Source organism: Symsagittifera roscoffensis, chromosome 5, assembly GCF_963678635.1.
Source record: "Symsagittifera roscoffensis chromosome 5, txSymRosc1.1, whole genome shotgun sequence".
Classification (NCBI taxonomy): Eukaryota; Metazoa; Xenacoelomorpha; order Acoela; family Convolutidae; genus Symsagittifera; species Symsagittifera roscoffensis.
Window position 1 is genome coordinate 16,919,436 of NC_087066.1, and position 11,784 is coordinate 16,931,219.

General features: G+C 35.6%; 1 protein-coding gene across 1 annotated transcript; it reads left to right on the top strand.

Annotated features, from left to right (window-relative positions):
* Positions 1-1,984: 1,984 nt before the first annotated feature.
* On the top strand, positions 1,985-10,682 carry LOC134846623 (ankyrin repeat domain-containing protein 29-like; the record flags this gene model as incomplete). The annotated part of the gene is made up of 6 exons (XM_063864007.1): positions 1,985-2,101; positions 2,921-3,067; positions 3,447-3,596; positions 5,414-5,512; positions 6,538-6,735; positions 10,135-10,682. Coding segments are annotated over 6 exons (1,110 nt in total), but the record flags the coding sequence as incomplete, so codon positions are not given.
* Positions 10,683-11,784: the final 1,102 nt, after the last annotated feature.

Sequence of the window (11,784 nt, forward strand, 5' to 3'; positions counted from 1 at the left end):
ACTTGAAAAATGCTATGTTCAATACTTTTTATAGAATTTGTTGTATCAAACTTTTATGCTAAGTTTTTTGGGAAAATAACCAAATATCCGAATAGTTGTTCGAGTAGTAACATTTGGCCGAAGCCGAATCCGAATAGTAAGGGCACTATTCGGCCGAAGTCGAATATCGAATAGTTGGGCCGCGGCGAATAACGAATATCAAAAAATCCGAGTATTCGACATCCCTGGTTTGATCTTCGATTGTAGTCGAGTATGCTTCCGACGTTGTAGATGAGTAGGCTGGGAAAGAGTTCTAGTCAATTGGAGATTGAGTTCTCCGTTTTTTCAGTTGCAACTGCTGTCCATCTGTTTTCTATTTTCTGGTAGAGTTTTCCATCGCGGATGCGCAGGTTTTGTTTATCGATGTTTTCGTTTATGAGCTCCCGCCGTTTTTGCAGTGCTTGATTTTCAAGTTTTGCTTCATCCACTGATAGCTCGCGACTGACAAACACAGGTTTGTCATATGTTTTTAGGCGGCAAGCGGATGATAGTATTAGTCGTTTCTGCCAAATTGGGACTTTTACCAGTATGGTTCGGTCCTTGCCTTCCTTTCGTTGACCCATCCGGAACAGATCAACTATCTCTGGCACAATTTGCATGTGCTCCAAGATTTCCTTTACTTGTTGGAGGTCATTTTCTTGTCTTTTTCTTTTATCTTTGTCGTTTAGTTCAGGGATGCCGCGGATGCGGATTCCGTTTTGATCTTCTTGTTTCGGCGTTGCGTTTATCGGTACCTTGGTTTTTGCTTCTGATTTGATCTCATTTGGCTTCATTGTGGTTTGGGAGAACAGCGTTTTAATCTCCTGTACGTTCTTTCTGAGTTCGTCCATGTCCTCTTCAATCTTCTTGAATTGCTTCACTGACTGCTTTTCGGAGTCTCTCATATCCGTTGGAATCCACACATTTGCAGAGTAGAGCAATGTTTTTTCCCAGTGTCGTAATACCATTGATTGCTGTATCGCTTAGGCTGGTACAGCTTTTCGTCAGGTGCATTTTGCAATTACACACGATGCAACAGAATGTATCTTCATTCTTTTTGATTTTTTGTTGGCAAGTTTCGCATACGGAATCAGTGGTCATTTCACGATTTCGTGTCATATTTGTTTAAATATCCATATCTTGGTTAAATTTGGTTGTAATTACTAAATTTGAGCAGGGTTAATTCGCCGCTTCCGTTTGAAGAGAACGAAATCTATCAAGCGTTAATTGTCCCAATGTAGGCAAATTGTCCTTTTTCAAGTGTCAATTTGGACAAGTAATCCGTGGTAAAATATCTTTTTGTTATTTTGAGCGTTGGTTCTGAAGACTTTTCGGATGGTATAAAAAATTAAACACGCTAATCCTTTTTGACCTCCATGATCCACGCTGTTTATCAGACGTTTCAATCGCTTTTTTCAGATTAATTGTAGAGTTCTCTATTTTCACACTGTTCAAACTGGTTGAATGGTTCAATTTTGTCTTGATAATATTGTGGTTTCAATTTACTTTTAGCTTCGGTATTTTCTTAGTCATTAAGGTTTTTGTTTTTTCAATATCTACAAACTTTCGACGGTGGGAGCAATCTTGCTTCCCGATTTTCGAAGGCGCATGAATATCTCTGTATACACCAATCCTAATGCTCTATAATAATTTCATGTTGGAGGTTTTTAAGAGGCGTAAATGATTTGAATTTGTTATCACAAATGGAAGATTCACTGGTATGTAGATAATAATAATGAATAATATCTATGATCTATTGTTTATCGTTCTTTTCTCGGGATATTTTAGGAAAGTCAGGTCTTGAAGTTGCTAGTTAGTGCCCAAAATAACGAAATAGAAGTCGTGAGAAACCTACTGGATTCGAATCAATCTCTCGTTGATGCTAGAGATAAGGCGAGTTTTTGTATCTCTTCTATATTATACGCTGCTTGCTCCCTATCGTAATGTCAGTTAATAGTTAGATTTGTTTTTTTTTTTGTTTCAGGAAGGAACAACTGCCTTAATTGTTAGTTGTGGTCATGGACACGTTGACTTGGTTCGTCATCTTCTGCTGCGTGGAGCAAACCCCAATATTCGGAGACAAGTGAGTATAATGTTTAGAGACCAAAAATAGGCGAATCAGTAGATTTTAGTTGTAATTGAGTCAGTATAATTATGGGATCAACCGTACAATCTCCCCATCCCCCCACCTAAGTGACATACCGTAGAAGGTCCTACCCAGACGTAATGATTCTGTAAATTAACTCTGTATGAAATATGCATTGCATACAAACGCTCAAAATTTGACTGTATTAAGAAATTTTTTACCCAAATCAATTTTGATGTGCTACAAAACAATTAAATCAACGGCTAAACCGACGTAGAAGGGAAACCACCTTTTCCAGTTATAGCGTCTCATAGTGCTGGTGTCGGCATCTTCCCTCTGTATAGCACACTCAAGGTAAGGTCCCGACACCAGCACAGAGACGCTATCACTGGAAAAGCTGATTCCCCTTATACGTCGGTTTTGCCGCTAGAGACCCTGGGGGAGCTGCAGTGATACATCAAACGAGACGAAACCAACATGACCAGTCAGGAACGAAATTTCCCTAACTCTCTCTCTCTCTCTCGATCTTTCAAGCATAAACAATCTCTCTAATTCAATCAGAAGTTCGAAGCAGAGATCGATGTAGCTGCAACATTAAATCGGCGGTTTCAATATGTTGTGATAATGAAATATGTTTAGTAGGTAATATAACATTCTCTGCAAAGTTATCTTGTGAAAAATTCGTATTTTCTCCCCCTAATTCGATTGGGGGGAGGGGGGGGGGGATTGCGCGGTTGATCCGATTAATGGTTGGGCCAATATTACTCTTCGTCGAAAGGTCTTTATTGAAGTTTTTTGATTTCTTGATATGTTTAGACGGGAACCAGTGCTTTGTTCTTCGCTGCACAAGGAGGTTATGAAGAAATAGTCAGTATTCTTTTAGATCACAAGGCATCAATTGATCTAACTAGCTTCGACGGAGGAACGCCTTTGCTGGTTGCTTGTCAGTGTGATAACTATAGTGTAAGCATTTCGAACTGAAATTAAATGACTTGGATTAGCTCTTATGAGAACAATAATTTCATAGTGCAGTAATCCTAGAGTAGCGCAGAATTACATAATTTTTTGTGTTTTCAAGCAGCCAATTTTATCCTGGAAACCCTGGTAAGTTCTCAACTTTCAGAACCACTGGTTGAATTATGATCTGGGTAGAGTAGTATTAAAATATCTGTTCCTTTCTTCTGTCATATCATGCCTGTCTTCAAGCTTCTTTCTTAGACCCTTCATTTTATTCCTGCTGAATAGACAAGCCCATCTGTATGTTCTCGAAAAATCCAGCTGTTTGATTTTGTTTTCCTGTTAATAGAATTAGCTAGTGTTATTTTTGATTTAAATATTTTAGATTGTCCAAGTGCTGCTTGAGAGAGGCTGTGGAACCAATAGTCGATTGAACGATGGTGCTTCCGCTCTGTTCCTAGCTGCACAAGCGGGCAACCTGCGAATTGTCAATTTGCTGCTCTCTAAGGGCGCTGAGCTTGATGCTAAGAGAAATGTACGATTAACCTTTGACTAAATTTTTCACTAACAAACGCTTAATATTTAATATGAGTTCACGTTCCGCTATCGAGATCCTAAATGTGTTCATTCAGTTTAGGTATATCTATACTGATCAACTCCATCCTTTTAGTAAGAAGTGATATATCAGCTTTATCGAAGCACATTGATTGCTGCTTGGTACTGATGATTATTAAAATCGAAAGACTTTTTTTTCAGCTGAACAACTTGTTCAACAGAATGACTGGATCAGTTAGTGACAACAGACATTTTTCAAGCATGTCTGAATTTTAAAATACCTGATCAATTTGTAAATTGTTTTTTTTTATGTTTGTTGAAAACCAATCCGATTTTGTATGATTGAGAGTAATGAACCTAGGTCCTGTTGATTCTTTTTTCAGGAAAAGTCTCTAATAACTACAGATGTGCATTCATTAATATTGATGTATTTATGAATGCACTAAGGTATATATGCACTTTTTGAGTTCAATTGAACTTCATCTGCTGAAAGTGACCTAAATGGCACTCTCCAAATACGAACGTGGAAATTGCGCGAAAGAACGCGAACGATTTCTAGTTTCGAAAGTGGAATTTAATTTTTAGATTTCCAGCTGAGTAAAAACTTAGCTGTTGATCCAGTTTTCTCAAGTTCGGTTAATGTTATCAAAAAAGCGCCAGTAATAAATCGTTCTAGAAATTCAAAGAGCTTAAAGGGCATCTATTATTTTTTTTGAAATTTGAAAGTTAAGGTTTTTTCAACAAAGCAACATGAGGCGAGTAAATCTTTGAGCAAAAAAGAAAAACATAGCCAATTGGAAAAGAGTAATGAACCCAAGTAAACATAAACTAGCAATGACTTTGTTGAAAAAACCTTGTATACTTGGGTTCATTACTCTTTTCCAATTGGCTATGTTTTTCTTTTTTGCTCTAAGATTTAGTCGTCTCATGTTGCTTTGTTTGGAGGGTAAATATATATATATAATATATTTCTGCCTGTATAGGCTTGAGTTGTTTCTGTGTATGCTAATTCGAAATCTATAGGCTATATTGTTCCGGCTTAATGGGCGTCGACTCAAATATTGTTGGCTTAGCTTTGCTTCGTAAATTTCAGCTCAATGCTAATTTGAAGCTTACATTTGTTTCTTGCTAGTTTAAATCTTGCTTCTTGTCCCGTTTCATTCGAAATGAACTTCATGTGAGACACACATTTGAATTTTTTTTTAAAATCGAGTTCTTTGATATTTTTTCAAACATTTTTGAATTTTGTTGAACGAAGTGAATCATAATTTATTTAGGTCGCAATGATATCTCTTTCTGTGTTTTTTTTTGTGTGTCTTTTACTGTTTCTTATATAATTTTTTTTGAGGAAAATGTCCTAAATTTCACTCTCAAGTTTGATTTTTCTGTGGTTTGGCTTTGTTTTTTAAGTGCAATTCCAATCATTTGCCAAAAAGAAGACAAACTACGCTCACGCAAAACAAAGTGGCGGGAAAAATGTGAATGAATAAGTTTTGAAAGTGGGTTTCAATTTAAAGATTTCCCAGCGAATGAAAAGTACCCTTTAACCCAGTTTTCTCATACTAGGTTTCCAAAAAAGCATTAACCAAAAAAGCGTTAATCATAAAATATTCATGATTTTCCAAAAGCTTCAAGTTGATATATTTTTTTGAAAGTTGAAAGTTTTTCAAAAAAAGTCTCTTTTTTTGTAATTGAGTTCATTGATACTTTTCCAAAAATGTTTTATTTGGGCGTGTTCAATAAATTTTGCGACACCACAAATCATAAGTTTATAATGCATTCAATTTTTGGTTGCAGGATGGCGCGACCCCACTTTGGATTGCCTGTCAGATGGGACACCTGGAAATTGTGAAGAAGCTGCTTCTGGCTGGCTCCGCGCCAGATGTTACACGTCAGGTTAGTTGATATTTGATAATAGTTTAATGAAGAATCTCTTCAGATTGTACTAAAGTGTTTGTACGAAAGGGTAAATTATTCGAATACATGCGTTTGAAGAACAAACACAGTTATGTCTCCTTGTTATAGAAGTAGTTGTGTGCCAAGCAGTTGCAGCAGCATGCCATTAAGTATGACAACCCCTCCCTCAATTCTGGTTGCCAGATTTTTACACTGGCAATCAGCGTAGTGTATTATTACGAACCTTCTTTTTTTCTAAACTAACTCGCAGATAAAAGTATTCAACTAACTCGCAGATAAAAGTATTCACTTATTTGGAAATGTCACTTCAGCATAACAAATTGCATAGCATCTGTTTTCTGCTTTATTTGAAGCTCGCGTTTTTTTTTTACTAATAAGCGTTCTTGGTTAGTGTGCGAGAATCAAAATCTCTAGGTCGCAGGTTTGAAGCCGAGACGTAACGAATTTTTACTAATTCCAGGCTTAATTCTAGTTTTCTTATTGCATTTTATAGAGCTACTTTCTGTCTTGCTAGTGTTTGCTATGTGTTCCAAATAGTACTATTCTGCGTCATCCATTCTTAGCCTACCAATCTTAAATTTGTTTCAACGCGACTTGAACGCCAATGAACACTCATGAAGGTTGTAGCTACAACAGCAACACAACTACAACTTATGAGGGTCGATTCCGCCACCAAAAAAAAAGACTTTTGATCTTCATGCAAAAAAGGTTAGATTGCGCTATTTTCTGCCAAAAATTCTTTATAGCGCAATCTTATCTTTTTTGCAAGAAGATCAAAAGTCTCTATTTTGGTGGGAGACTAGACCCTCAGAAGTTGTAGTTGCGTTGCTGTTGTAGGCTGTGGCGCAAAATTTATGGCTTTGACGCGGCTAGAATGGAGAATGGCTATTCGAAAAGTTCTCTAATTTTCTCAAAAATTTCCTTCATTGATTGGAACTGAAACTATTTTATGGCGCCTGGATCAGAAAAATTGAGAATTTGAAAAGGAAGCTTTTGATTTTCAGGATGGAGCGACACCTTTGTTCAAAGCAGCCCACAAGGGCCACTTGGACATAGTGGTGGAACTACTAAACACAGGTGAAGTGTCTCTGAGTGTCCTTCCCAACGGGGAGACAGCTCTCCATGCTGCTTGTCTCTTTGGACACAAGAATGTGGTCATGGCTCTGGTCACTGCTGGGGCCAACCCAACTCAACTTAATCGGGTAAGAGCAGCCTTGTAATTTTTATTTTACGCCGACTTCACTGATTAAATTTTTAACACTGATATAGTTTTTGGAATCTCTAAACTCCCTTTATAGCAGAAGGATTTATAAAAAGTCGATGAAAGTAGCTCAGACTCTTATACAGGTCGTGATAATTTTTTTCTGGAAAAGTCTTAAAATGCTCTTATATTTTACATAAGTGCAGTCATATACATTAATGCATTGGTAAATGCTTCTAGATATCTTATATATTAAATGACAATCCGAATGTGCTATGGACGCAATGTTTAACTGAACACAATGCTTAAGAATTATTAGGAGACAAAGTGTTATATATTAAATGAAACTCCGAATGTGCTATGGACGCAATGTTTAACTGAACACAATGCTTAAGAATTATTAGGAGACAATGTTCATGAAAAGGCTATCGAGCGTAACGTTTAAGAATCATTCAGAGCAACCATGAGAAGAAAATGAACTCGATCCAATTTCAAGGCTTGACAGTACCTGCCTAATTTTTGTCCAAAATTTCATTTAATTTCTGTCTGTAACTGGGACTGTCAAAATTTCAGCCTGTAACGAATCATTTGAAAATAGCAGCCTCCACATGCTAAGAAAGAAACTTTTTGCGAACCGATTCGGTCTATGAAATAAATGAAAATAGCTTTGATTAGAATAACTTAAACTTTTCGCGAACCGATTTAGTCTATGAAAAAACTTGTAATCATTCAAAATTTCATAACTTTAAAAGGTTGCATAGAAAAACATTTTTTTCACAAAAGGGTGCCGTCTATAAAATACCTGGAAAACATTCAAAGTTTCATAGCTTTAAAAGGTTGCTTAAAAAAACTGAAACTTTTAGCAAACCGATTCGGTCCAAAAGATAACTTGAAATATTTCAAAGTTTCATAGCTTTAAAAGCATGTTTAGAAAAACTTTTAAGTTTTCGCGAATCGATTTAGTCCACGAAATAACTTGCAAGTGTTCAAAGTTTCATATATTGAAAAGCTTGCTTAGAAAACTTAAAGCTTTTCGCGATCCGATTCGGTTCAAGAAATAACTTGAAATTTTGCAAAGTATCATAGCATTAAGATCTTGCTTAGAAAAACTGAAGTTTTCGCGAACCGATTCGGTCCACAAAATAATCTAACTTATTTTGAAGTTTCATAGCTTGCTTCAAAAAAATAAAATGTGTTCGCAAACCGATTCAGTCTAGGAAATAACTTAAAATAAATCAAATTTTCGTAATTTCAAAAGCTTGCCAAGAAAAGCTTTAAATTTTCTCGCGAACCGTTTCAATCTCAAATAATTCAAAGTTTCATAGATTTGAAAGCCTGCGTAGAAAAACAAGATTTTTGCGAACCGATTCGGTCTATGAAATAATTGCAAATTTTTCAAAGTTTCATAGCTTTTAAAGCTTGCTGAGAAAAACTCAATTTTTTGCGAACCGATTCGGTCCAAGAAACAACATGAATTATTTCAAAGTTTCGTAGCTTTAAAAGCTTGCTTAGAAAAAATGAAATTTTTCTTGAACCGCTTCGATCCGTGTAATAACTTGAAATATTTCGTAGTTTCATAGTTTGATTAGTTTCATAGCTTGATAGGCTTACTTAAAGATTTTCGCGAACCGATTCAGTCTATGAATTAACTTGTAACAATTCAAAATTTCATAGCTTTGAAAGGTGGCTTAGAAAAAACTGAAACTTTTCGCGAACCGATTTAGTCCACGAAATAACTTGCAATATTTGGAAATTTCATTGCTTGATTGTCTTGCTTGAAAATCAATATCGCAAATTGATTCGGTTTTTGAAATAACTTGAAATATTCCGTGGAAAATTTTTTGCAAGCCGTTTCGGTCTACGAAAGAATTCAAATTTTGTTAGCTTGATTAGCTTGCTTAGAAAATTTTTAAGCTTTTTGCTTATTGATTCAGTTTATGGAATAACTTGAAGTATTTCAAAGTTGCATAGCTCTATTAGCTTGCCTAGAAAAACTTAAATTTTTTGCGACCCTAGTCAGTCTATGAATTAACTTCAATTTTTCGGGAACCGATTTGTTCTATGAAACCGATTTTTCAAACCGATTTACGATATAGCTTAATTTGAAATTGTTCAAAATTTCTTTGCTTGGTTAGCTTGATCAGAACAACAGCTAATTTTTTGCGAGCCAATTGATTTTTGGAGACGGGCTTGCTAGTACATGCTTATTTTGACTTCATTTCAATTTCATCTGCAAAAAGTTATGTAAATTGCGCTCTCCAATTACGAAAGTGCACAGGTCACGAAAAACGTGACTGACTTCTAGTTTCATAATTATAATTACGCTTGCGATTAGCAAACGTTATCAAATCGGAATATAAGACTTTTTTGGGTTAACAACTAGTTAAACAAAATCATTTGAATCACTCATGAGGCTGATATGCTCAATTTTACGAAAATTTAAATACCGCGTCCCAGGATACTAGTTACTACTGCATGGTAAATCTAGAACTCAAACTATTGTATGTATAATTATATTAACTTTGATATTAACTTTCTGCTGATGATTTTTTCGGCTTCATGGTTGTCGATTTAAGCTGTGTCGGTTTAGTTTTCCAATTATGCAATCTACTTTGCATATGCTACTGATACGTCTATCATGGATCCTATGTGGACGCTGCATGAATTTTTTTCCATGTTTCTTGAAAGTTATTGGCTGAGTTTCAGCTTAATGGATGTCGGTTTCAATTATGTCGGCTTATTTACCGATTTTTTTCCTTAAAAGGTAGTAATTCTGCGATTAATAAGACTCTGGTACCAATTTTGAATGCCCAAATTCAGCACCACTAGGACCTCTTTGATAAACTTTTTTAAATGGTAACTCGAATAAATGCCCTCGTTTTTTTTTTGTTTTTCTCGGTTTTCCTTTTCAATTGTAACCTTGTTCGAAGTTCTGCTTGCTATTTTTTTTACTATCATGGTGCACTTATCTGATTATTGCTGTATCGCAAGTGATGTGAAGCTCAGCTTCTTCTCTGTCTAATTATCAGATTTCTCAGCGAAATAAAATAAATACCTTCTGATCCAGTTTTCTCAAATTGGTTTGATTGTATCAAAAAAGTGTCAATCACAAATTGAAATTCAAAGAACTTTAAGGCTATCTTTTTTCTTGAAGTTTTAAAGTTGATTTTTTTTCATAAAAACAAGTAATTTTTTCTTTTCTCTTTCCTTGCGTTCATTGACTCTTTTCCAACTGTCTGTCGGCTATTTTTTCAGTAATTCTTTTTTCTCTCAAAGAGGTTCATTTAAGGCGTGTGTGTGTGTGGTAGGGGGGGGGGGGAGGGGTTAATAAATTGTTTGTCTTAAAATGATGGACTTATCACATATGGTCATAATTATCAAAGAAGAAGCATACTTTTAGGAGGGAATATCTCCGGTCGAAATTGCGAGCCAAGCTGGTTTCGAAAACATCGTCGACTACTTCTTGACTCTAAACAGCAACAACAATGACGGAAGTGGAGCCAAAACTGACTCACAAATACCAAACAGTGAAAGTCACCTCACAAACACATCTTCAAACTACGAAGTACAGTCACTGCAAAACTACAATGAAAAAATGCCAAATGACAAATCAACCAGCGAAGCACAACAACCGCAATACGAGAATTCAGATATTGTGAAGCAGTCTTTGAACGAGGAGCAAAAAGTGTGCAATGAGCCGAAACGCCAGTCAGGTGCAATTGACGGCGGATTGATTGGACAGAACTCGAAAAACAATCCTGGATATGAGAATACGGGCTCAATTTCTACTGTAGTTTAAATCGAACTAATTTGTAAAATTTTAAATTAACTAATCCAAATTTTAACCTATATTTGTATCTGCAAATCATCTCAACTTTCATCTTTTCCCTTATTTATAGTTTTTCGAATAGTGTGTTCAAATTAATGAATTTATAAAGAAGAGTGCAATAAAATTTTGAAATATCAAGTCGTTTTTAGCATGAAACGAGTGATACGTAAAACTGGCCTATTGAACAAAACCTTAGTTATAAAATGTACAAAAAAACATCAGTCGATTTTAATCAACCAAAAATTGGAAATTAATATCGAGACAAATATTAAGGGTATTGCAATCGGGTACTAGACTTTTTTCCCGTAAACATCTTTGTCCACAGATTTCAGCATGCATGCAGTACACGACATTCATGCAGTATGTGCGTCGTATGTTCGCGCTCATTGGTCTATTACTCTCACGGTGCATCCTTTTTAGTGTTACTCCAATAAATTCGCAGTTTAAATTTTTTCAACACTATTTTTTTTTTGAATTTTCGACTTAGTCGCTTTCGGTTTACTTTTTGTCGGCTTAATTTCCGCTTTTTTTACCATCCAACTAAATCGCGTGTTTAATTTTTCTTTATGCAATATAGTTGCTTTTAGTGTTCGGATTTTTCTCTGCCGTTTCTTGGTAATTTTTTAACCTTGACATCGTATATATATTTTTTCGATTAAAAACTTTATTCTGCCCAAATGATTTCGGCTTATATTCTATCGGCTAAGTGACCTAATTTCGAGTTGTTGGCAACAATATTTTCATCGCCTGTTTTTCGGCTTGATAGGTTTCGGCCTAAATTATATCGGCTCATCGGCCTCAAATTGCGTTCTTCGACGAGCGAAAAAAGTGCATGTCTGTGTTTTGAGGTCGAGGGTGGCTTAATAACTTCTTATTAGTCTAAACTTTTTTCAATTTTTTTTTCGTTTGTTTGGACTTCTTAGGTTTCGGGCTATATTATATCGGCTCAATTGTCTCATATTGTTTCAGTTGACGAGCAAATAATGTGTTTTGAGGGGACGGGGACTTTTCATAGGTTTTAAATCTTGTTGATGTTTTTCCGGCATAGTAGGTTTCTGCCAAGGTATTTGTTACCGCTTGGTAAATTATAATCCGATGCTAATTTCACCTGCTGTTGTCTCGGTATGTTTTTGTTTCATTTTCGAACTTTTTTCGAAACTAGCCTTATTCATTATCATTTTCGATTTTTTTTTTCGTGTTGTATCGCAAGTGGTGCGTAGC